We start from the raw sequence: 26631 nt of genomic DNA, 5'->3' as shown, positions 1-26631 counted from the left end.
CACACACACACACACACACACACACACACACAGTGTATTAAAGAGAAAAGGGCAGCTTTTTCCTATGAAAGAATAAAGGCAATTGTTCTCAGCCAGAAGTGATTCAGTACTGAAATTGCTCACTATCTGAAGCTCCATTCACTGACTTTTATATAAAGCCACGAGCAGATGTGGAGATGTTGGATTGTATTCTAGACTTACATATAAACTATATAATTAATAGCTGATGATAAATGTTTTTTATCGGCTATGGCTGCTTGTTTTGGTCATTGGTTTTGAATGGTAGAACTATGGACACTTATAGTCCTGCGATCTTTTAGAAAATACATTTCCTTAAACCTTAATACTTTCCCCCACCAATGTATCCAATGCATATCTGTCAATTACAATAGATCAAAAAAAGGGGAAACATCCAAATGCAGAAATAAAAAAAATGTTATGATTTTCAACATTACAAATGTGTAGTTCAGTGCCAAGGTTTCAATCAGACCAAACCCAAAGACACCATGACCTGAGCTTTCCCTGTTACTCACACTATATTCCTGCTATCCAGCAAATCCTTTAATTAAAAACTTAGACTACTACAGTTCTTATTTCCTGCAAAGCAAAACCGTGTCAAACTGCACATTAAATGAATGCTTTCTAACATGTGTGTGTATGTGTGTGAGGTCTCAGACCACGATAAAGCCCTTTATATATTCACTGATGGCGTCTCGTTGTCTCTCTCTTCCCTCTTAAATTCACACATTGCTAATTGTAACAGCGAGGTGGAAGCTTGCGCACACTCGACTGGCTGGCAAACGCGTGCCGAATGAACATGGCGGTTGCTCTCACCGCCGGTGCATGCTGGGTAAAACAACAGCCAGGCACGTCAAGGAATGTGATCAATCCAGCAGGAGTGCCGGTGATTATATCAGCAAGAGATAATGAACATTGTGGGCATTAAGTGTACGTTAAGTCAAATAATCCGTTTCATCGAGCCGTCCTATTGGTGTATGCTGGAGACCGATGATGGCGGAGCAGTTCCAAGCAATGCATGCTGGGAAATGCTCAGTGCATTCCGATAGGTCAGAGATTGGCAGGTTTACTGGCGACAGGTGTCAGATTTGTGGCCCGACACTAAAGCTGTCATTCAGCGACTGTGAGAATCATCCGAGTGTGCAGCGGCTGGTCGGGTGAGGCTATAACAAGATTTGAGATTAAATCAGGCCCTGTGTGCGTCTTCCCGTGGCAGACCCTCGTCCCGCGGCTGAAAGGCCACTCAGGGGCCAGAGCACAGCAGAAGCTGTCAATCATTCTCTGATAGCATTTCTACTACAGGCATGAATTGATGCTTCACCACAAGCATATCTTTGACAGTGAGCATGTGTGGCATGATGAGAATATATATTTACTCAGGTCTATAACAAAATATGGATAGTTGACATAAGGATTATTTATTATTTCAACAACCAAAACCAATTAACTAACTAACTGTCTGTCTGTCTATCTATCTATCTGTCTGTCTGTCTATCTGTCTAACTATCAATCAATCAATCAATCAATCAGACAGACAGATCTATCTATCTATCTATCTATCTATCTATCTATCTATCTATCTATCTATCTATCTATCTATCTATCTATCTATCTATCTATCTATCTATCTATCTGTCTGTCTGTCTGTCTGTCTGTCTGTCTGACAGACTGACAGACTGACTGATTGATTGATTGTCCGTCCGTCCGTCTGTCTGTCAATCAATCAATATGTCTCTCTGTCTGTCTGTCTGTCTAACAATCAATCAATCAATCAATCAATCAATCAATCAGACAGACAGATCTACTGTATCTATCTATCTATCTATCTATCTATCTATCTATCTATCTATCTATCTATCTATCTATCTATCTATCTATCTATCTATCTATCTATCTATCTATCTATCTATCTGTCTGTCTGTCTGTCTGACAGACTGACTGATTGATTGATTGTCCGTCCGTCCGTCTGTCTGTCAATCAATCAATATGTCTGTCTGTCTGTCTGTCTGTCTGTCTGTCTGTCTATCTATCTATCTATCTATCTATCTATCTATCTATCTATCTATCTATCTATCTATCTATCTGTCTGTCTGTCTGTCTGTCTGTCTGTCTATCTATCTATCTATCTATCTGTCTGTCTGTCTGTCTGTCTATCTATCTATCTATCTATCTGTCAGTCTGTCTAACTATCAGTCTGTCTAACTATCAATCTATCTATCTATCTATCTATCTATCTATCTATCTATCTATCTATCTATCTATCTATCTATCTATCTATCTATCTATCTATCTATCTATCTATCTATCTATCTGTCTGTCTGTCTGTATATCTATCAATCTATGTCTGTCTACCCATCCATCCACCCATCCATCCATCCATCTACCCACCCACCCACCCACCCATCCATCCATCCATCCATCCACCCATCCATCCATTCATCCATCCGTCTTCAGCTTCTTCAACACTCTCAGTTCAGCCACACCCTCCAGCATAACCGAGAGTTTACATTCACATCAGCTCTTTAAGAAGAGCACACAACAGTAATTACCCAGAGAGTAATGTTGCTCATGAATAATTCATCAGCCTCGGATGAGTCACGCCCGCATTTCCCATTATCAATGAAAAAAAATATTTCAGACATTTCTGCAGAATTGAGTAAAGAGCCATCAGAGAGCTTCATCCACAGGCAATTTCCCCAAAACACCTCGACAGTTTTAAGGCCACGAATCGTTTTAACATCCATTCTTGAACCGTTTGGCACGGCTGACATGCAACGCTGAGCCGCAGACAATGCCACGAGTTACTGAGCGCAGGGCAGTAAAAAAGGAACATCTTTCCCTGGCTCCTTTTTACTGTTCTCCATGGAAACAAGGCAAGTGGCAACATCCCCCCCAAACACACACACACACACACACACCTACACACCCCGTCTTATATGATTGCAATATCAGATGCATTCTCTTACCATGCCATCCCATTGAATAGGGGAAGGAGACCTCAAAGAGGTTGTCATATTTCGTCAGGAGTCTTTTCATTATGGATGCCAGACCTGTGGGGAAGGAAAGAGAGTGAACAATAAAAAAAAGGTTGAACTGGGAAGAACTGACTTCAATTTTCCACCAATATTGCTCGGGTTTTATCCAGCCTGGTTTCATTACAGACGCCACGCACTTCACCCAGACGCCGTTCATGGCCAGGAGGTGCATTCATTTTGTTTTTCATCCAAACAAAACTAGACTCGCACACAGAGCCAACCAAAACTAAGATGGATGATTTTGTGTCTTCCTTGGTAAATGAAATGACAACATGTATCGTTTCAGAAAGGAGCGACCTTCTGACCGCTCCAGTCAGTAAATCGCATTTGTCCTTCAAGAGTGATTCATGATTCGAAGACGTGCTGGCGAATGCAAGCTTGTTTTTCCCACCAAAACAACATCTGCCATGGTAATTTAACAAATAATGACAGTAAAATCAGGGCTTAGATTTAATAAACTTTGATAGTGGAACAGCTGAGCCAAAAACAAGCATCACACATCTGGGGCCAACAAGTTTGACAATATATATTCTAAAAATATTGCTTTTGGGTATTTGCACCTTTATGGCATGGTGCGGCTTAGCAGTAACAAATCTCCCTTAGCGTACCGATGTGAAAAGGTAAACCTTTGATGATTTTGTATTTTTACCATTTGGATTAATTCACCATTCTTGCTACAATTTTGCAAATGTTATTACAGCAAAAAAAAAAAGAAATCTAGTTTACTAACCACCTGCAATTTCTAGCACTCATGGCAGCAGTTATTCATAAAATGATGATCAATTGATATAGAAGTGTTACGACCAGGCATATCCAAATGTGAAATGCAATCGAGCACACATTCAACATTTTAAAGAGTCAATTCAGTTCAGAGTGGAGGACAATCCTAGTAAAGTAAGCCAGATTGCAATATTGAGTGTAACTGCATAAATCCGATTGTATTCAGAATACACGTGCAAGTATAATTCTTATGGTTCGGATAAGAAAACGTGTGCTAACTGAGCAATAATCAGTTATTTATGCATTCAAATGAAGTCTTTTGGTCTGAAAGAGTTGGCCTACAAACTGCCAAGAGCTCCGGCACTTACTCAGGGAAATGTTTGGTTTGTCAGCCGATAAAATAGATTACATGCTAGGCTGGAAGTCTGTGATCCTTAGGCAGTGTCTTCAACTGGAACAATGGGACAGCGTCACAGCTCGGAGACAATTGGAAACAATTTCCCAATTTCCATGTTAAACAAGAGCCGGTGAGGCTTATTTTCATCCACATTATATACACATTATACTGTTCATCAGCATGATTGATGCATTATTATGTGCATATATCAGACAGAGTGAACGGTCTTAAATGGTCCTCAAATGATGAAATGTATTATTTGAGGTTTTCCAGGGTTATCAAGTGTACTGCAGGCTACACGCAATAGTCAGTAGATTATGAACTATCACTGTTGTGTCATTGATCAATACAGTTTTCACACTTTAAATGTTTTTTTAACTTAATTTCTTATGTGTTTTCTGTACAATTGTGGACTAACAATCTTTTCCCCACAGTGTGTACACTTTAATATTTTTTTTAAGTACTTATTACGGGAATAATATACTTTAAAAGAATATACTGAATGCTATTTTTTAGGACACTAATAGCATAATTAAAAAACTTGCATTTTTTTTTATCTTAAATGCAATTAAATTAAGACCCACTTAAGTAGGAGATGAGTACAAATTTACACTATATGTAATTTCATAACTATTTTGTCTTTGAAATATGGTTAAAGTGTACTGCTGAATGTACTGACAAGCATTTATGGTAAACTAAATATATATTAATGTCATTTCTACTGACAATTGTATGTCATGTATTGTTAAGTTGCATTTAAAAATAAAATATTAACATTACTGAATAAAACATGACACAGAATTATTAAAACAATGATTTAATATGATATATGTAAGTAAAACTATAACTTGTTTAATTATTTTTAATTTAGTCTTTAAGGATACTTAAGTGACCTTTTATTTCATTCATATATTTTCAGCTAGTACAGTATTTAAAGAAAAACACTTATATAAGATCTAAAATAACCCCAAAATTATGACAAATTATAGGCTACTACAGGGCTGTTGAATGCTTGATTCTGATTAATTGAGAACGTTCTAGGGTGTGCAATTATTAATTATTGATAGGCCTACTTGTTAAAAGGGCTTTGTGTGTTTCATTTATTGGGTTATCTACTGTCAATTATGGAAAACAAGAATGAGCGAATTAATTAAAATAAATTGAATTAATAAATTAATAAGTTTGACGCACATGCTTTTCTGTCTCTTTTTTTGATATTTATGACTGATCATGCCCAAACACGTATTCAGCACGTTCAGTCTGTGTTCGCAGTGTGTGTTCACAGTTGGAGTTTAAAGGGATAATTCACTTTGAAATTACTTTTTGATATGCTTTAGCTTACCTCAAGGGCATCCAAGATGTAGGTGTCTTTGTTTCCACAGTATTTTCAATTTTGACATTTTTCAGTCAAACCGTTGTTGTCTATCATTCATACACTCTAGGCTAAGGGGGTCCACCAAAAAGCATGCACAGAGAAGTCAAAATTAAACATGATTTAATGACTCATAAATGTAAGTACACATTGATGGCCTAAGACACGAAACGAGCGGTTTGTGTGAGAAAACGAACTGTATTTATATCGTTTTTACCTCCTGTAATCATAGCCATGACAAAATGATCTGACGGCACGGCCGCTTCGGTCTGCGCATGCGCCGGAAGTGATCGCTTGCGCGCCTACGTCACTCTTTGTTTATACAGAGATTTCAGGAGTTTTACCTTTCACTAAACATATTAGATATACGGGAAACCGCAATGGAAGACGATTTCGGTATATCTAAATATGTTAAGTAAAAGGTAAAACTTCTGAAATCTCTGTGTAAATATTGAGGCAAATATTGACGTCACACGCAAGCGATCACTTCCGGCGTAACATTGAACTGATTCAGTTCAGTTGGACATTGCACAACTGATTCAGATCACTTGGATGTCACTGTGATTACACGAGGTAAAAACGATATTAATGCAGTTCGTTTTCTCAAAAAAAACCCTTGTTTTGTGTCTTAGGCCATCAAGGTGTACTTACATTTACGAGTCATTTAATCATGTTCAATTTTTAATTCTCTGAGCATGCTTTTTGGTGGACCCCATTAGCCTCCAGTGTATAACTGATAGACAGGAACGGTTTGAATGAAAAATGTCAAAATTGAAAATACTGTGGAAACAAAGACACCTACTGTACATCTTGGATGCCCTTGAGGTAAGCTAAAACATATCAAAAAATAATTTCAAAGTGAACTATTAACCATTAGTCTGCTATCAGTGGCTCAAACCTCCGTTACTACCTCTAAAATGACATTTTGGAATTAGCAACGGAGGCATGGGATTAGATGCGTAAGAAATTAGTCCTACATACAAGAGCGTTTTAATGACAAAAACTTGACAAACATCTTGAAATGCATCATATGAACAATGTTTTGAGCTGTGGTAACTGTAGTATAAGCGGAATAATTGACGACAGGCCGTTGAATTATTAGAAAAATAATGCACACCCGAGGTGGTAATGCGGTCACGACGCAAAGCAGAGTCGTCAATTATTCCTTACTTGGTTAATATTATGTAATGCTGCTGAATCAACCTAAATACAATCATTTATACAAACAAAGTTAGTTTTTATGTGTTAAATCAGGTACAAAATCAGCTCTTCAAGGTGACAATTGCAGTTTACTACTTTTACAGTGTAAAATTCAATACAATTAAGTGTTCTTTGTGATTATATTATTGTAGTATGAACTATTTCATAAAAACCAGTCACTTAATGTCAAATAAAAACGTCTCGGGTTATGACTATAACCCTTGTTCCCTGAGAAGGGAACGAGACACTGCGTCGATAAAATCGACTCTTTGGGGACGCTCCCTAAGCGTGCGCCTCTGAAGTATGAATGAAACTAATCCAATCCTGATTGGTGTTGCGTCGTGACGTAACATGTGACGGCATACCCGGAAGTATAAAAGTGACGCTGTCACAACACACACTAGCCTCGCGATGAAGCAAGACGCTCAAGGGTCTGAAAAGGGGGCGTGGCAACACGACGCAGTGTCTCGTTCCCTTCTCAGGGAACAAGGGTTATAGTCATAACCCGAGACGTTCCCTATCGAGGGAACTCAACACTGCGTCGATAAAATCGACTCTTTGGGGAACGAGTACCCACTAGGCCACGCACCGAACAGACCCGCCCCAGAGTGAAACTGATTAGGCACTCAGCAAGGGCCGAGTACGTGTGCACCGGGCGTACTGGGAAGGCTGAGACTGTAAAACCTGATGAAAGTATGCGGGGTAGCCCAGCCGGCTGCCTCACAAATCTCCTGCAGAGGTACTCCCGACAGAAGGGCCCTAGAGGAAGCCATGCCTCTAGTCGAGTGAGCCCTTAAGGCCAAAGGTGAAGGAACCCCACGCACCTTGTAAGCCTCAGTAATAGCCTGGACAATCCAGTTACTTATAGTTTGTTTGGTCGCCGGGAGCCCCCTCTTAGGTGACCCAAAGCATACTAACAACTGGTCAGATCTTCTCCAAGAAGCAGACTTTTCCAAGTATACACTCAAAGCTCTGACGGGGCAGAGCAAGTGAAGCCTCTCTTCTCCCGCCGACACATGAGGTGGAGGATGGAATGCCTGAAGGACTACAGAGCGAGCCGTACTCGAAGGAACTTTAGGCACGTAGCCCGGACTCGGGTGCAAAAAGGCCTTTACTTTGCCAGGGGCAAACTCCAAGCAAGCTGGTGTTACCGCCAGGGCCTGGAGATCTCCCACCCTCTTAAGAGAGGTAATCGCTAAGAGAAAGACCATTTTCAACGTTAAGTCCTTAGGCGAAGCCGACTCTAAAGGTTCGAAGGGAGCGAGGGACAACCCTTCCAGAACTATTGCCAGATCCCAGGCAGGCACCCTGGACCTGATCGCCGGCCTCATCCTCCAAGCACCACGGAGAAACCTAATGACCAACTGGTGCCTCCCCAGAGGTCCACCATCTACTGGCGCGTGGAAAGCCGAAACGGCAGCCACGTACACCTTAAGAGTGGACGGGGAGAGACCCGCAGAGAAACGATCCTGAAGGAATTCCAGAACTGAAGCCACTGGGCAGTTTACTGGATCCAACCTTCGTTCTCCACACCAAGTGTGAAACACCTTCCACTTGAGGCCATATAATCTCCTGGTAGATGGGGCCCTAGAGCTAAGTATGGTTTCAACCACCTCAGCTGATAAGCCAGCATTTAGGTACTGAACCCCCTCAGAGGCCAGACCCACAGCTTCCACAACTCTGGGCGAGGGTGGAAGATTGTGCCCTCCGCCTGAGACAATAGATCCCTCCTCAGAGGAATCGGCCATGGCGGAGCTATGAGGAGTGATATTATATCCGAGAACCATACTCGTGTCGGCCATCTCGGGGCAACCAGAAGTAGACTGATGCCCTCTTGACGGACCCTCTCCAGGACCCCTGGGAGCAGAGCGATCGGGGGGAAAGCATACAGGCGAAGCCTCGGCCAAGCCTGTACCATGGCATCCAACCCCAGTGGGGCTGGATGTGAGAGGGAGAACCAAAGTGGACAGTGGGACGTCTCTCGAGACGCAAACAGATCCACTTCCATCGGTCCGAACCTCTCCCATATCGACTTCACCACATCCGGATGAAGTCTCCATTCCCCGGGCCTCAGCCCCTGCCTCGACAGGATGTCTGCTCCCCGATTCTGAACCCCTGGGATATACATTGCCCTTATTGACAATATCTTTCCCTGGGACCAAAGGATAATCTGATGCGCCAGTTTGCACAGAGGGCGCGATCTGAGTCCCCCCTGTCGGTTCAGATAGGCCACCACTGACGTATTGTCTGTCCGTATAAGGACGTGGCGACCCTCGATGTCTGGGAGGAAGCTCCTCAAAGCCTTGAATACCGCCATCATCTCCAGGCAATTTATATGCCAAGTGCGATGATGGTCCTGCCACAGACCCCTGGTAAAGCGGCCGTCCATGACCGCGCCCCAGCCCGTAAGGGAGGCGTCTGTCGAAACGGTTTCCCGGCGACATGACACCCCCAACACTGGCCCTTGGGATAGGAACCAAGGCTTCTTCCATATTTGCAGAGACTGAAGGCACTTGCGCGTTACTCTGATCATACGGAACGGATTTCCTTTGGGTGAGAACCCCTTGGTCTTCAACCACCACTGGAGGGGCCTCATGTGAAGGAGGCCCAGAGGAATAATGTTGGATGCCGCTGCCATGAGGCCCAGCATCCTTTGAAAGTGTTTCACAGTGACGGCCTGACCTAGCCTCACCCTGGACACCATCGCCAGAATTGACTCGATACGTGCGGGAGACATACGTGCCTGCATTGTAATCGAGTTCCACACGACTCCCAAAAAGGTCGTGCCCTGGGACGGTTCTAGCACACTCTTCTTCAAATTGAGTCTTAACCCCAATTTTTGAATATGGCCAAGAACGACATCTCGATGCCGAACTGCCATCTCCCGAGACTGGGCCAAAATAAGCCAGTCGTCGAGATAATTCAATACGCGAATCCCCTGAAGTCTCAGTGGAGCAAGGGCCACGTCCATACACTTGGTAAATGTGCGGGGAGAGAGTGCTAGGCCGAACGGAAGAACCCGATATTGGTATGCTTCGCCCCCGAAAGCGAACCTCAGGTACCTCCTGTGACAAGGAAGGATGGAGATGTGAAAATAGGCGTCTTTCAGATCTATCGTGACAAACCAGTCCTCGGATCTGATTTGACTCACGATTGTTGGAATGGTCAACATTCTGAATTTGAACCTTCTCAGAGACCGGTTCAACACCCTGAGATCCAAAATTGGCCTTAACCCCCCATCCTTCTTTGGAACTATAAAGTACCGGCTGTAAAACCCGGACTCCCTGTCTACCGGAAGAACACGTTCCATGGCTCCTTTCGACAGCAGAGTCTGTACTTCTTGTTCCAACACCTGAGCCTGCTCTGGGACCACCGCAGTGAGCACCACCCCAGAGAACTTGGGGGGGCGGTGCGCGAACTGCAGTCTGTACCCAACTCGTATTATCTGCAGGACCCATGGAGATATGTTGGGAAGATGATACCATCCCTCTACAAAATCTGCTAAGGGTACCAGCCTCTCGAGGCTGGCCTCTGGTGTCTTTTCGCTGGAAATTGATGCGGCCCGAAGCGCTGTTAACGGCGGACCTGCATCTTTTCCTAGAGGGCCCCGTTGTGAGAACAACCTCGGTTGTCTCACTGCGGAGGGGGCAGCCCTCTGAAGTCCTGCCTTGGCTAGGACCTCTTTTCCGAAGTCCTCTTAGCCTGAATGACGTCCCTCAGGTCGCCCCTCTGGCTGGAGGACTTCGGTTTTTGGGAGCGTTTCCTCTGTTGCCAAGACCCCGGAGGGGGGGCTCTAGAGGAAACGCTCTCCTTCTGCTCTGCCCTGTGGGAGGAGCTGGCTGATGGCTGGGGCTGATTGCTTTGCCCCCCCCTACTAGATTTGGCCTTCGCTTTCCGGGGGAGGTACTGCTGGAACGCCGCAGATTGTTTTCTCGACTCCTGAAACCTGTCGACAACCGAATTAACGGCGTCGCCGAACAGGCCAGAAGCCGAAAGCGGCGCATCCAGCAGGAAGGACCTATCCTTTTCTTTAATACCGGATAAGTTCAGCCACAGATGCCTCTCCGTGGCCACCATGGCCGCCATAGAGCGGCCAATAGCGCTGGCCGCTTCCCTAGTGGCCCGGAGAGACAAATCTGCGGCCTTCCTCAACTCCGCGACATCTTCAGGAGTAGGCCCCTCCCCCTCATCCAAATCTTTCAGGAGGTCGGCCTGGTATGCCTGCAAAATCGCCATTGAGTGCAGACACGAACCAGCCCGACCCGCCGCCATGTAAGCCCTGCCCACCAATGCAGATGTCTCTCTGCAGGGCTTACTAGGCAACACCGGGGTCTTTAGGGAAGACGCCGATTCGGGAGAGAGATAGCTCGCTAAAGCCTCCTCCACCTTCGGCATCTTCCCATATCCCATATCTCGAGCCCCCATAACATTGCTGTAATCTATTACATTGGGACTCGAAATACGGGACGAATGCGGTCTTTCCCACGTTCTCGAGATCTCTTTATGGAGATCAGGGAAAAACGGCAGACCCCGGCGGTGAGGCTGTGACCTGCGCTGCAGGTAACGCTCGTCCATTTTACTGGTGACTTGCGTTTCCTGCTCATGTTGTGGCCAGCTGATGTTTAGTCTGGCCACAGCGCGTGTCACAACCTCCACCAGCTCCTCATAACCCAGGCCGCGTGATGGCGTGCTGAGATCACGGTCGTCCGCATCGATGCTGAGCACGTCCCCTTCCTCAGAAGTAGACAGCTCAAGCACCGGGACCTGATCGCGGGTAGGAGAAACCGCAGCGCGGGCTCCCACACCACTCTCAGAGGCTGCGGGACCAGCCGATGGCGAGCGAGAAAATGCCTCAGCATTCTCACTCTCCTCCGCCAGATCCCGCTGCGAACCCCAGGATCTCAGTCGCCGCATCGCCTCGACATATGCGGGACCGGAACCCTGGGGAACGCGAGCCTGACCGTGCTCGTCAAAGCACGCCAGCCGGGAGCGCAGCACTCTAATAGGCAAAGCCTCACACATTTCACAAGCAGCCCCCTCGAGAGCTGCCCGTGCGTGCTGCACTCCCAAACAATACACACATAGAGAGTGTGCGTCCCCACCCGTGATGAAACGAGGGCAGGGATGCACACACCTCTTGAATTGTTCACTGGCCATACTTTCTTTCAATAATAAGACAAACAACACCAAATAAGACAGACAGTTTCAACATAAAGCGCTTGCTGAAGAGCGAAAGCTAGTGTGTGTTGTGACAGCGTCACTTTTATACTTCCGGGTATGCCGTCACATGTTACGTCACGACGCAACACCAATCAGGATTGGATTAGTTTCATTCATACTTCAGAGGCGCACGCTTAGGGAGCGTCCCCAAAGAGTCGATTTTATCGACGCAGTGTTGAGTTCCCTCGATAGGGAACTGTGGTTGCTTACTTTAAATGTCATTCACATTTGCCAGAACGAGCTGCAAAGTGGATCAGGCTTTATACATATGCCGTCACTGTCCATGTTTCCTCCAAGCACTGAACCTAAAAAGCTCATGAATATTTGAAGAGGCAAGCCTTCTTTACATCATGACTGGTTGTCTGTTGCTAGCATTTCAAGAACACTGTAAACATACAATTGGATTACCGCTTGGTTTATTATCTCCGCAGACGTAACATAAAAGGTATAATGGATTCCTGAAAGAAAGTAGATGCCACAACAGAATCAACATGTGTCATCAACCATTCAAACTACAATTTAAAACAGTGCTTTATCATGAAAACAAACAGCAGCCCTCGAGTGTCAAAGCGTCAGGATGTCAGCCGGGTCTCTGTAATTGGCAGGCTGAAAGCGGGGTTGTGATCTAGTATGGTTCTCTGCCGCTCTTTCTGACAACAGCTGACCCGCTTGGTAATTTCCCTGACGTTTATTTACATACTGGATTAAGTCTGTCAGAACTAAGCCTGCGAGCGTGAGGGACGCGTATCCAGGAGGTGAATGTTTATCTGGTGTCACAGCTTGGGAAGTCTCTCCTTTTACTTTTTTTTTTTTCTGGCACTGACAGGGCAACTTAACTTTAATAACATCTGAGAAGAGCGTAGGTGTGTATGAGTGTGTGTCAATGTTTGTGTCAAGTCCGACGTGGGAAAAGGGCACCGGGCGAGGTGACAAAGGAGATGTGAGGTTTTTAAGGAGATATTTTGTCAAAAGCAGACTTCAGGAAGAGATCCAGCGAGGAGTGTTTAAAGGTTCAGGCAGAGATGTTAAGGACAGACAGCAAACCAAAGGGAGTTTATAAAAGTAAGCTCTCTCCTGCGGCTCTCTTCATGACTATCAGAGTTTACAGCGTCAAAATAAATTTGTCTGGGAGAAAACAAAACATCATCATAATTCAGTACAAATGGAATGCCTGTAAAGTCACAGCCAAAAGAAAAATGAATACCATAATTTAGTTGATATGTAGTATTGAGTGTACTGCAGAGCATTAATGTGTGTGTGTGTATATATATATATATATATATATATATATATATATATAAGCAAATATTTCTTAAATATATACATGCGTGAGTGTGTGTATATACAAAATAATTACACAGAAACTTTTATTTTGATTGTGATTGTGATATATATATATATATATATATATATCAATTGAGTATAATTTCATTAATTACTCTTCTTACATATAATAATATAATTATATATATATAAACAAATAATAATACATTATATATATATATATATATATATATATATATATCAATTGAGTATAATTTCATTAATTACTCTTCTTACATATAATATATAATTATATATATATATATATATATATATATAATGTATTATTATTTGTGATAAGAGTTTTATATATAAAAATATATATATATATAACTATATATAACTATATATATATATATATATATATATACTGTATAATGTATTATTATTTGTGATAAAAGTTATTAAAGAAGTGACACTCAATTAATTAATTTATTATTATTGAATTTATTTATTTAGCTAGCTACGCTGGCTAATGCATGGATGAAAAGTTGAAATAAATAAATACCATTATTACACTAGTCATTATTTTAAACCTTTCAGAAGCACTGGATAATTTAGACAACCATAAACTGCAACAAAATATGCCGCCATATCCCTTTAAAAAAATGAAAAAAAAAACAATGTAAGTCTTACTGTCTCTCTCTTGGGCCGTGAGGTCAGGCAGGCGCAGGACATGTCGTCGTGGCAACAGCAGCGTCTGAAAGGGCCACGTCGCCCAATACGGCACCACCACCAACCAGTGCTCGTTTTCCACTACCACACGCTCCTGTGTAATCAGAGACAACACAGTTCATAAAGTTCAAACTATTTAATGCTACTTAATGATGGTCAATTTCCCATTGGCCAAGGATGATGCTTGACCTTAGAAATTCTGAACGCTACAACTTTTACCAATCAAAATATTCTGCTAATGAAGCAGTGGGAATGTAGCTTTAAAGCCAAAACAAGTGCTCTATGTCCTCAAAGTACTGTATATTTTGGTGAACTAAAGGTGCATTGCGCAAGACTCTGAGTTTTTGCAGAACTATGCCCCCTCTGGCGACAAGCGAAACTGCAACCAGAGGTGAGCACGCTCATGTACCACACACATACACACGCCTGCACTAGCTGTTCAGCTGCACAAATATTTTGTTACAGCGATAATGTCTACAGAGGTAACAAATTTATAAATCTGCAAGTCATTTTAAATATATGAAAGGAAAGGCATTTGAGTAAATTACACACTTATGTGTGAGGGGAAAAACGAGGGTGGTAGAAAACTTTGTTTTTTGTTTGTTTTATGTGCTTACTGTATCCACTTATGATTGTATTACTATGGAAACACATTCATGAACAGTATAAGCTTTTACTTTGTATAGGATCCCGTTTGAGCCATAGAGCAGAACGGAGATCTCTCCATTTGTTGAAAGCCTTCCTGATGTTGACTCTCGTTTTATTCCGACGCCTGGCACTAGACAAAAGTTGTCTTACGTGGAGTTTGCGTTGGGGTTTGGAATGAACTACAAGCCGATCTCTTTGAAGCCATCTTCTACTTTTGTCGAAAGTTGACTAAAGTTTTGTCGCTCGAGTTGTCTTCGCTCATACGCTAAGTACACAAATACTTACAGAAACCTGCCAGACATAGCCAGGTGAGCGTGATCGTATATCGCGTATATAGTCTCAAATTCCGTCCCGAATCCCTCTTATTTATTTTATTGTACAGGATTATAGAGGCAATCGCAGTGATCAGAGAAGGGAATTGTTTAAGCATGTATGGGTTAGAAAAACGGGTATGTTTAACATGAAATGTTGCGCAATGCACCTTTAAAGGTATGATCTGTGAAGTGACGCCATTTAGTTTATTATGGACACTAAGGTGTACATGCTCCCTTTAGTTTCCCAATGAATTAAACACATTTGTTATCTAAAATCTATTTTCAGGTGTACAAATACTCAGTTCTCCAGTGTGACAGACTTAGAGTCTTCTTTTGTGTGCCTGGGAGCTTTGCACAGTTGAATTTTGGCTCATTCGTCTATGCAAATGTGTTCCAACTTCACCAGATTAGTTGGATGGATTCCGTGGACTGCAATTTCCAGCTCAATCTACAGCAGGGTTTGGATAACGACTTTGCAGGCAATGTTCGCGCACAAAAATGTGCCTCAAGAAACTGATTTCAGACTGACTTCTGAGGCAGTGTAACGGTTTAATGATCTACAACAAAACAGAGTGAGCTTTGGTGAAAACTGAACGAATATTTAAATACTACAATAGTCATTTCTCATTAGAAATGACATCAAATATGGAAAATGTTGTTCAGTAGTTTTACACACAAACTGACCCCCGACTGCAACTTTCAGATGCCATCTTTCTGTTTTAGCTCAACTGTCATGGAATGGAAAGCCCGGGATTGTGGGATATTAAAGGCAGTGAAGGATCCATCTATGCAGAAATTGATCGGATGAAGGTCTCAGGAGACAAGAAGTGAAGCGAACATTGGATTCAGACGTGCCTTTGCCTTTCTACCTTGAAATCCATCCTCCGGAGGCAGCAATTTTAAGCTTTCAGACACAGTCACTGTGTCTGAAATGTTTAAAGCAAGGACTTGGTCTCTCCAAACCCCTCCTTTCGGAGAGCCCACTCTACTCTGATTGGTCAGATGACCTCAGTCTGTTGTGATTGGTCTACTCTGCTCTGATTGGCCAGATGTTGTGATTGGTCTACTCTGCTCTGATTGGTCAGATGGCCCAGTCTGTCGTGACTGGTCTACTCTGATCTTATTGGTCAGATGGCTCAGTCTGTTGTGACTTGTCTACTCTACTCAGATTGGTCAGTCTGTCGTGATTGGTCGACTGCTTACAGCACATATCAGAAACCAAACAGCCATTACTACATCTGAATATCAGTTTGAGCGCGAGTCCACGTCCTTTGGAAGTTCATGAAAAGTGGATTTACTGTCACAGCACATCTTCTCACAAAACAGCATATTCTCGACATGTTGACAACAAGAACCAAACTCTTCCAGTCTCTGCTACAACTACAGTGTTTAAGGGTGTTAAAGTAGACGTTGTTGGCAATTTAGACCAAGTTTTCCATTATGCAAATGTGCTTTATTGTTGACGTTAACCCTACGTATTGAAGTAGCTACACCAGGATGCATCACCAGTGGCACCAGCCCACAAAAAGTCCATCCAAAAATGTTAAAAGTTTCATTAGATAACTTCTAAATTCTAGACATTACTTAAAAGAACACACCGACTTTCTGGGACTTTAGCTTATTCACCATATCCCACAGAGTTAGATAAGTCCACACATATTTTTTTCATCTCGTGGGTGTTGTACCTCCATCTGACGTACCCACCGCTAGCCTAGCTTAGCACAAAGACTGGATGTAAATGGCTCCAGCTAGCATACTAATCCCAATAAGAGACAAAATTACGCAAAGGTTTTCCTATGTTGTGATTTGTATAGTCACAGCGTGTACAAATAACAAGGTCATATGAGACACAGCCATCTTTTAATCATATAAATATTGGGAAATATATTCTCAGAAGGCGAAGCACTGCTACTTGGCATCTGAGACGCACCTCGGTGAGGAGCAATTACTAGATAGTAAAGCATAGTTTACAATTATGATTGTTTGCTGTATTGTAAAGAGCTGCGACAATATACAGGGGAGACCAGGTAATCCCATGATTTTTCATAGAATTTCAACCAAAAACGCTGACCTGATGAATCAATGGCTAAGTTACTTGCTCTGGATATAACGTTAGATCCAAACACACCTGAGAAGATGTACATTTCACTGCGGAGGACTATTTAAAAAAAAAAATGGAATTTGCCAAAAAGACCATGAAACCTGTGCTGAAGGATACAGCCATCCCATCAATAGCACAGACAGGACAAAGTGGATCTCCTGCGGCTGCGGTAAGTTTTCCGTTATGTTTTAGATGACTAGCCTACTGTAACAGTGCCATTAAGGAGATCTAATGTAACGTTAGTGACACCCTTATATGAATAGGGTGGTCATTACTATTGCAGTTGTTCCCGGTCCCCATGTATCCCCTGTAATATTAGTATTGTGGTGTCACAAACGCGCTCTATCGCCCCAGTAACAAAGGAGCAGAGCTAGAGGTAACCTCAGGACAGCAGCCTTCACCTTGCTTATGAATCAGAGGGGGGAGAGGCAGTTATCCTTTTTTTTTTTTTTTTTTTTTTTGAGAAACATTTACAATTTGTCCAGTACGGGTAGGCTACTGTCTGTAGGTTCATTGTATTGTGCAAAAACAATTTGCCTTGTGCTATTACTTTCCCCTTCTACAGTATCTAGCCTATTGTAATGCAGTTATCTAACATTACTGTATTATATGCTGTTGAGCACATTTGGTTCAGTTGTAATAAATTGCATTTAAAATATCTTGATTCCTGTAATAATAATTCTTTATTCGTGCTGGTCTCCCCTGTTTATTGTCGCAGCTCTTTACAATACAGCGAACACCCATGACTGTAAACTATGCTTTTCCTATCTACTCCAACTCTGAACGAACTCTCTGCTCCCCAAGTAGCAGTGCTTGGCCTTCTGAGAATATACGTAGTTCCCAATATTTATACGGTTAAAAGATGGCTGTGTCTCATATGACCTTGATATTTGTACATTCTGTGACTATACAAATCACAAAATGTTTGCATTATTTTGTCTCTTATTGGGGTTAGTATGCTAGCTGGAGCCATTTACATCAAGTCTTTGTGCTAAGCTAGGCTAGCGGTGGGTGTGTCAGACAGAGTTAAAGCACCCACGAGATAAACAAGGTATGTATGGACTTATCTAACTCTGGGGGATACAGTGAATAAGCTTAAGTCCCAAAAAGTCGCCGTGTTTCTTTAATGCTGGCCTCAAAAGCTTCTTTTTTCTCTTAACAGTCACTAAAATAGGCCAAAAGTGATGAAAATAATGTTGGCACTTTCTCTCATTTCAGCTGAAGTGCTCTGAAATACTCTAAGTGTTATAGCTGGACTCTCACACAATTCCCTTACAATTCCTCCACTTCTGGTTGCTCAATTTAGCACAACAGCTGAATGTAGTATTGTCTAGTTTGTGCCATGCATTTTTTACACTTAACTTTATAATGTTTCTCGGATAAGGTTAAAAGCTTTGCCAATTATTTTCTTTTTATAACCTTCTCCAGCTTTTCCTTGCAATAAAATCTTTACAGACATCATGACAAAAAGACCTCTGTGAAACCTCACATAAAATGAAAAATGAACATACGATCACAACCTTCCCAAACTCCTCCTCTTCCATCACACACAGGTTCTGGGAAACGTGAAAAGAAAACAGACACACTTTGAACATCCACTGGAAGAAATATACCATCCACTATTTACTTATAGACACTACAATTTGCCAGCAGCCATATCACCCTGTAGCACAAGACTGGTTGCCCACTGAAGCTAAGCAGGGCTGAGCCTGGGACGCGTTTCCCGAAAGCATCCCTAGCCAATTATGGTCGCAAGTTCCGTCGTTATCAGCATAGTTCAACGAGTCGGTGTTTCCCGAAACCATCGTTCCAACGAACATTCGCAAACAGCATCGCAAAGTTAGAGACATTGTTTCTATATTGCAACACATTTGGAGGTAATAAATCCTTATCTTGAGCAAAATGAGCAAGCTGACATTCAGTATAACCGGTGTCTTTTATTTAGAATACATACAAATGTAATTTACGTCTTTTAGTCTTTCAAAAGATTTGAAGTAACGTGTTTGAAGAGTGCGCATGTGCGAACGTGCTCTACTATGTAAGAACGAGCCAAATATTGAGTCTGGTAATAAAGCAAAACAACTGAGAACAATTAGAAATAGTCCTCAGATGACATGTCTGTAATTTATATAAAACAAATCTAGCGTTAATTGGATCTCAAACAGTTTCATTAAAAGTAGTTATTACTTCACCACGTGCAAAACCAACGTGGTTGAACGATACTTTGCGACAGTGGGTTTCGGGAAACAGTCGTGACTAGCTAGTTGATTTTTCCAACGATGCATCGTACTATGGTAGTGAAACAGTGAACTACGTCATTGTACGGGAAACGCACCCCTGGTTAGTACCTGGATTGGAGACCTTCTGAGAAATCTAGGTTGCTGCTGGAAGAAGTGAGGCCAGCATCCAGGTGATGCAGCACACTAGTCGTCGTTGAGGAGATTCCCTGTAAAGTGCTTTGAGTGCCGAGAAAAGCACTATATAAATGTAATGAATTACAATTAAGAGGCAATAACTCTAACCTCACATACTTTTTAATATTTGGATGGAGGGAATGTGACACCATCAGCCCAAAAAAAGATTAGAAACAAAGGGCATCCATAAATATATAAGGGCTGTCAAACGATTAATCGCGATTAATCGCATCCAAAATAAAAGTTTGTGTTTACATAATATTTTATATATATACAGTATATATATATATATATATACATACACATGCATGTATATTTAAGAAAAAAATATTATTTATATATAAAATATTTATATTTAATTTGTAATATAAATTATATAAATCTATAAACAGTATATACATGAAAATGTATCTTAAATATAAGCATGTATATATATATATATACAAAGTATATAATTATACACGGTGCACCCACATATATTAACACAAACTTTTATTTTGGATGCGATTAATAGTGTGATAGCCCTAACAGAATGACAAAAACCATGACAGAATGTAAATTCTTTACAAACCATTCCTAGAAGTGTTAAATCCATTACAATTGAAATCCTTATTTTACCCATGAATGAGTCTGTGCCCCACATGGGCCACCCAGTCAAAAATTCTCAACATGTCTGGAAACAAAGCTTTTTTTCACTGTAGTTTGGTCAGTTGCATTCATTAGGAACTGTACTTTTAAAGAACCGCGGGGAGATATTCCCTCCGGCGCTGCCCCGGAGACCTAACCACAGCATTTAAAACTCAAGTCATGAAGAAGAAAATGGACTTTCATGAGCCTAAGGGTCACGCAAAGAATTTAACCCTCTTAAAATGTGGCCGATGTATGATTAAAATGACCATAAATCCCAATGATGACGAGAAAAGCATAAGATCCCAGGGACAGGATTGGAGGGCCGCTTTGGAACATGACATCCAGTGATGGATTACGAAGCTCCTGAAGTTGACGTGTGGCAGCTACAGTGCAGCGAGCGCTGATGAGGAGGTGGCGTTTGACAAAGCGCAGCTCTGTTTGGCAGTGAGTGATGGCGACTGATTACAGCCTCGGTTTCACAATGATCTTCACACACTCTGACTGCAGGGGGAGAGGGGGAGAAAGCACAACATGAGCTAGCAAGAGAGAGAGAGAGAGAGAGAGAGAGAGATGGAGAGAAACGGCTAGGACAGCGAGACCGACAGAGACGGATAGATAGAACTGGAATGTCATTTTCACAGTGTTTTTTTTTTTTTTTGCTTTGTTTTGTTTCTTTTTTATTTCTCTGGCTTATGGATTTTTTAATGTAAAAGTACTTCTGCAAGTACAAATAATTCTAAAAGATGTTCTAAAAAAATTAAGGGAAAGTTTATTTTTATTTAAAAAAAAAAAAAAAAGCTTTTTAAAGGGACAGTTCACCCAAAACTGACAATTTTGTCATTAATTCCTCACCTTCATGTCATTCTAAACCCTAAAGACTTTCATCCATTTTTAAAACACATATGCAAATATTTGTCATGAAATCTGAGAGATTTCTGTCCCTCCATTTAACTCCCTGAGACCCGAGAGTTTACCTGGTGTGCATTTTAGAATTGTTCTTGCTTTTTGGGATAAGTAGGACCTAATAAGTATAATAACTAAAATTTGTTTTTGTACAGGAATTAGTTTTTGCATGTCCAAAAGGACGTCCTCATGCAAGGACAGTGGGTCTATCTTAAAGGAGAGCTCTGGTCAATTTTAACATTGAGCTCATTTTTTTGTACATTTGGAGTGCTGTCAGTACAGACAAAAACGACAAAAATCAGTGTTGCCTACACCGTGTTATTGTCTTTTTAAAATTTGCACCCTGTTGACTTCAATGGGGCAAGTTCTAAACCTGCTTTTAGCCTCTTAACATCCTTGATTTGTCATTACGAGTGCACAGCAATGTGTGAGTGGTGTTATTAAGAGTGACCACGGTCAATCTGACTGCAGTTGATGTGAAAGATATGAATAAAAATGATGTTAATTTAGCCAGCTTCAAAATGATGTTAGTTTTGACACTTCAAAATGTTTTTTAAGCGATCATAAAATAAATTCATGATTTGAGCGGAGCCAACTGAGCGGTGTAATTCAATTCTTCTGAAAACACAAGGTCGCTTTATGTGATGAACAGATATAGTTTAGGCTTTTATTCACATTTAGAGCACAACAAATAGGGTAAACCGAAGTTCAAGCATGCTTGAACGAAAGTTTTGTTTGGAATGACTTGACAGAATTGATGACAGAATGTCAGCCCGTTCTCATCCCAAGGCGTCAACTAACTGACGCTTTTGACCATGCGTCATCTAACTGATGCTTTAGGCACCCTTTAGCGTCAGTTAGATTATGCTTTCCTAGTGGTTTAACCCACCCTACCCCAGACCTAAACCTAACTGACTCTAAAGGTAAAGCATCAGTTAGATGACACCCTAGGATAGCGTCATCTAACTGACACTAAAGGGTGCCTAAAGCGTTGGATGTTGAAGCATGGTCAAAAAAGTCAGTTAGATGACGCCTTGGGATGAGAATGTGTTGAGAATGTTTATTTTTGGGTGATTTATTCCAAAATAATAGACATATTAAAATGTCTACGATAAAGAAAATGAAAAAAAAAAGTGATACGTGTGGAGTTTTAACTTTGTATTCATATTAATGGTTTCATACGGTTACAGAAAAGTTTATGTTACTATAAAAAAAAAGAAGAATCTAAAAAAAATCATTTGGTATAACCGTAATATATTTCATGCTATCATCTCTTATACTGTATGCATGCAAGTACACACATTTTTATTTGAAGAGTTGAAATTTTCTTCTAGAATGATAATTTTTATCAAGCTTGTATATTTAAGTTCAGTAATTTCACTTAAATGGCAATGATAATTACCTATTAATTGTTATTTAAGTGAAATTACTGAACTTAAATATACAAGTTTGATAAAAATCATCATTAAAGAAGAACATTTCAAATGGCATTTAGAGGCTTTTGCATCTGAACTCTTCATTTATTATTTTATATGATCATATTACATATTATTACATTATTCTATTTTATTCATATATTTTCAAGGTGAAAAATAATACAAATATCATGAATTGTTAAATGATAACTGTCAATAGGGAGTCACACCACACGACAATTTACAATCTCAATTAATCACATCTGGTCATAAAGATCAATTGGATATTTTAAAGAGCACCTATCATGGATTTTTGAAAATGACTGTTCATGTAGTGTGGAATATAGCTCTAAGGGAATGAAAACATTGTGCAAAGATTTATATCTGAAAGTGCACCGTATATAAAGTTATTGTCTTTCAAACGTGAGAGTCGACTCTGAGTCTATGAAATTAATTGTTTTTAGCTGTTTCGTCGTGACGTAGATACAAAACATTAGCTCATTGGCCGCTCCCAACAACTGCGCGCTCATGACGGGAGTGTGAACTTGAAGTCTAGTCTAGAACACATTCAAAAACTTCAGCTGAATGTCGAGAAGACGCTGTGTTCTACATTGCAAAGACAGTTCAGCCACTTGTTTTCATTGCCCAGGGACGAGCATGTGAAGAATCAGTGGTCAGAGTTCATATTTGCTACGATACCACAACAGTATAGCCCGAACCTTGTGTTCTCACAATTTAATGATGAATCATTCAAAAACATAAATTAATTCAAATGTGGATTCGCAAGCCGGTTGTTCACGAAGGAGGGCTCAGTATCCAGTGTATATGGATCAGGTTCGTCCTCCTCCGCATCACAATCTGTAAGTATTATTAATAATGTTTGCTGTTATGTTTTCTGTGGCATGCACAATATAGTTATATTGTGTTGTGTACACTCCGCACAGCTTCTAAGCGGGGTAAAGTTAGTTTTGTTTTTGATATTCACCAGACATTCATTGAAAAATGGCAATTACCTCATAAACGACTTAGCCAAATACTGTCCCTCAAAAGCCGCCGCAATGTGAGTTTCGCCGAGAAAGCGAGTAAGGGACCGTGTGGAAAGTGCACTTTTTCTGACACGTTTGTTCAAACACTATATAGGCCTACAATTTTTAACACTTGACAAGCTATAATCCTGGTTATGGGCATTCCGTTGCCAACAATCTCTGCCTACGGTTTACCAATAACAACTGACTGGGTCATTTGACCAATCGCTGCAGATTCGCGTCACTCAAAGGAGGTGTTTGGGAAAATGAATCGTCGAACAAATCATTTGGGAGTCGTTGAGCAAATCGGGCAAAAATAAATGCATATTATAAGACAAATAAAGTGTTTGTTTATCCCTGCATGCACGTTAAACTGTTTTTGGGAATTCCCCCCCCAAAAAAATAGGAACATTTGAAATGCTATGATAGGGGCTCTTTAAGATACTTGTTGACCTTGACCAAGTCACAAGGGTGTACATGTGTAAGAGATCCACGAGAGGCAAGCTGTAGCGAAAACCCAAGTGCAGTATTTATTTATAACAAGATTTAGGCCATGTTTACACAAAGCCGGGTATTTAGGGAAACGAATATTTCCCCCCTCTCCATTTTCAATAATAACATCGTGACCACACCCACATAAATACGCCGTCAAGCGCCATCATATCTATGCCAAACCTATGGGCGGCAGTGTAGGGAGAAGGATAAAGCCATGCAAGCCAATCAGAATCCTCAGAATCGACAAGAGAGAAGTTAAAACGCCGTTTCTCACAGTTCACACGACAACACATCCACTTTGACCGGAATTTTTAGAAATAATAATTTTCTGTGATAAAAACTGTATTTTTGTGTAAATGAGAGGCCAAACCGCAGGGAAATATCTGCGTTTTCTTTTCGTGTAAACAGGCCTTAAACATAAAACAACAGCATGATGTGACATGAAACAAAACCACGGACAAATACTTACACAACAGAGGTTGCAGGAAACTATACTTGACCAGGACACATGGCAAGCATGAAGGCTTTAATACACAGCCTAATGACTAGGGACACATGTAAACAATGAACAGATGATTAACACATGACAAACAGGGAATCACATGACAGAACAAACCAAAATGCGACAGAGACAAGACCAAATCGTAACAACATGCAATATCATGCAAAAAAGTAATCTCCTGTTTTATGTTTCTCCAATATGATTTTATTAGTAATTAATGTTTGTTTCCTTGTGTATATGATAGGACTACCCTATCTCACGACCAATTCGTACGAATTCGTACGAGTGATTCAAAAGTGGCTAATTCGTACTAATTCATACGACCTCACTCGTACAAATTTGTACGATTTGTCTAAACCCACGTGACAGTTATGTTTAGGGGCGGGGTCAGGGGTAGGTCATTCGTACGAATTCATACGAATTGGCTAATTCGTAAAATATGTACGATTTAGCTAAATCGTACTAATTCGTACGAGTGAGGTTGTACAAATTGTTACGAATTAGCCACCTCGTAAAATTCGTACGAATTCCCGTGAGATCGGGTTGGATAGGAGGACAATGATTTAAATTTACATCCACAGAAATATAACAATGTACAGTATTTAAATATAGGAATAAGTTACAGCATGTGTGAATTTTAAAGTATTTTTATATAAATCATTAAAAAGGACAAGGAGAGAGCACTGCAGCTTGTTTTGTCCCATGCCTCAAGAATCCGTGAACTTCATTTGTCAGCAATGGATTTAACATCTCAATTATTCAGCATATGCCAGTGCCATTGTTCTTCAGTGGTTTGAGTTTTGAGGCTGTCAAAATTATTCATGAAAATCTTAAGGCACTGACATGTTTTCTCATAACTAAACTAAACTTAGAACAACTGCTGCCTGCACAAGACTGCTTGCTGTACAAGGTGTTCAACATGCACCATGACAACAATCTGGGAGCAATCTATCCACAGTGCCTCGCTGTTCGCTGCAGTTCTGACTATAATATCACGTAAGCATTTGGCACACGTGTCGGCGCTTTTGCCATTATACATTTCCACAGAAAATTGAAAGGAATGTCAACTATGAGAGCAATCATGTTTTTACAACACAAAAATAAATGAAAACTTGCTTCAGATCACTGGGAAACAGGCAGTTGTTTCCTTCCCATTATTTCACAGAATGAAGACACGAAGCACAGATCAGAGCGAGTCACATGACAGAGACGCCACTCAAGTGATTAAACATTTAAAAGCAGCGGCTCTGTTACACAATGTGACTACGCATCCGCTGATTATCAAATCTCCAATTAGGCCCCATTTACGAGTACATTATTTAACAGTTTCTTGAGCAAGAACAATAGCAGTTTCCACAGAAACTACACTTTTTAGAGGGCGAGCAGCAAGGCCAGGCGGCAGGAACTCTCATTTTAATGTTCTTTCCGTGGTGTTTTTACGAGCTGTTATGAGTCATTATCTTTTATCCAAAACCATTTCCATCATCTACATGTTCTTTTTTTTTCATACTCCACTTGCAGATTCAGCATGCACTCGTGGATCTCTTTCTGGTTTGGGGATTTGTATTTAATGACCCTACTTGTTCAACGAAACCATTCAAATATGAGGAAAATATTACTTTTTTAACTATTCGAAATATGAGCGAAGACCAAAACACTAAACTCGGCTAGACATCCTTGGCCCAGAAGCTCCAAATAGCAATTAAACATCTAAAAGTATCTTTATTTGTGCATTGTGCATGAGAGGAACATTTGCTTTGTCTATTGTTACTCGCGCTGATGGACAGCCGAAGCGTGCGCACAAAGACGCGTCAGACGCGATCCCAATATATACATATACACAGAATTACAGTATTTCAAAATATCTGTCTAGGCAAGTAATCTGTTACGTTGTATGTGAACATTTAACTGGTGGGGAAAAAACATCTGATGTGTCTTAATATATAGGCTGTCTGTTTCATTCATGTTAAACAAACAATTTAACAATTTAAAAGGGGAAAAAAAATATTTATGTTTGTCTTATAGATATTTGATTTTGACTTGGTGTGAGCCAAATGTGGTGTTATTACCAGGGATTTTAACCCTTGTGCTGCATTAGATTTTTAACACCGTTGAGTGCATTAAGGACCAAAAATGGCCACATATTAAACATTGCCTAAAATATTATATATTATTATTATTTTCCACTTTTACCAAGTTAAATCTTTTAACCAGCATCAGTCCT

General features: G+C 40.9%; 1 protein-coding gene across 1 annotated transcript in view; it reads right to left on the bottom strand.

Moving 5' to 3' along the window:
• galt (galactose-1-phosphate uridylyltransferase) overlaps positions 1 to 26631 on the bottom strand; it is a 120667-nt gene that overhangs the window by 28068 nt on the left and 65968 nt on the right. The window contains exons 8-9 of the mRNA XM_039676693.2: positions 13922 to 14054; positions 2985 to 3068 (exon numbers count right to left, since the gene is read on the bottom strand). Of these exons, the coding sequence (XP_039532627.2) occupies positions 2985 to 3068; positions 13922 to 14054 (217 nt within the window). The remainder of the gene's footprint in view (positions 1 to 2984; positions 3069 to 13921; positions 14055 to 26631) is intronic.

The sequence above is a fragment of the Pimephales promelas genome, chromosome 23 (assembly GCF_988280905.1).
Source record: "Pimephales promelas chromosome 23, fPimPro1.hap1.1, whole genome shotgun sequence".
Classification (NCBI taxonomy): Eukaryota; Metazoa; Chordata; class Actinopteri; order Cypriniformes; family Leuciscidae; genus Pimephales; species Pimephales promelas.
The sequence above is the reverse complement of the archived record's forward strand: the minus strand, read 5'-3'. Positions and strand labels throughout refer to the sequence as shown.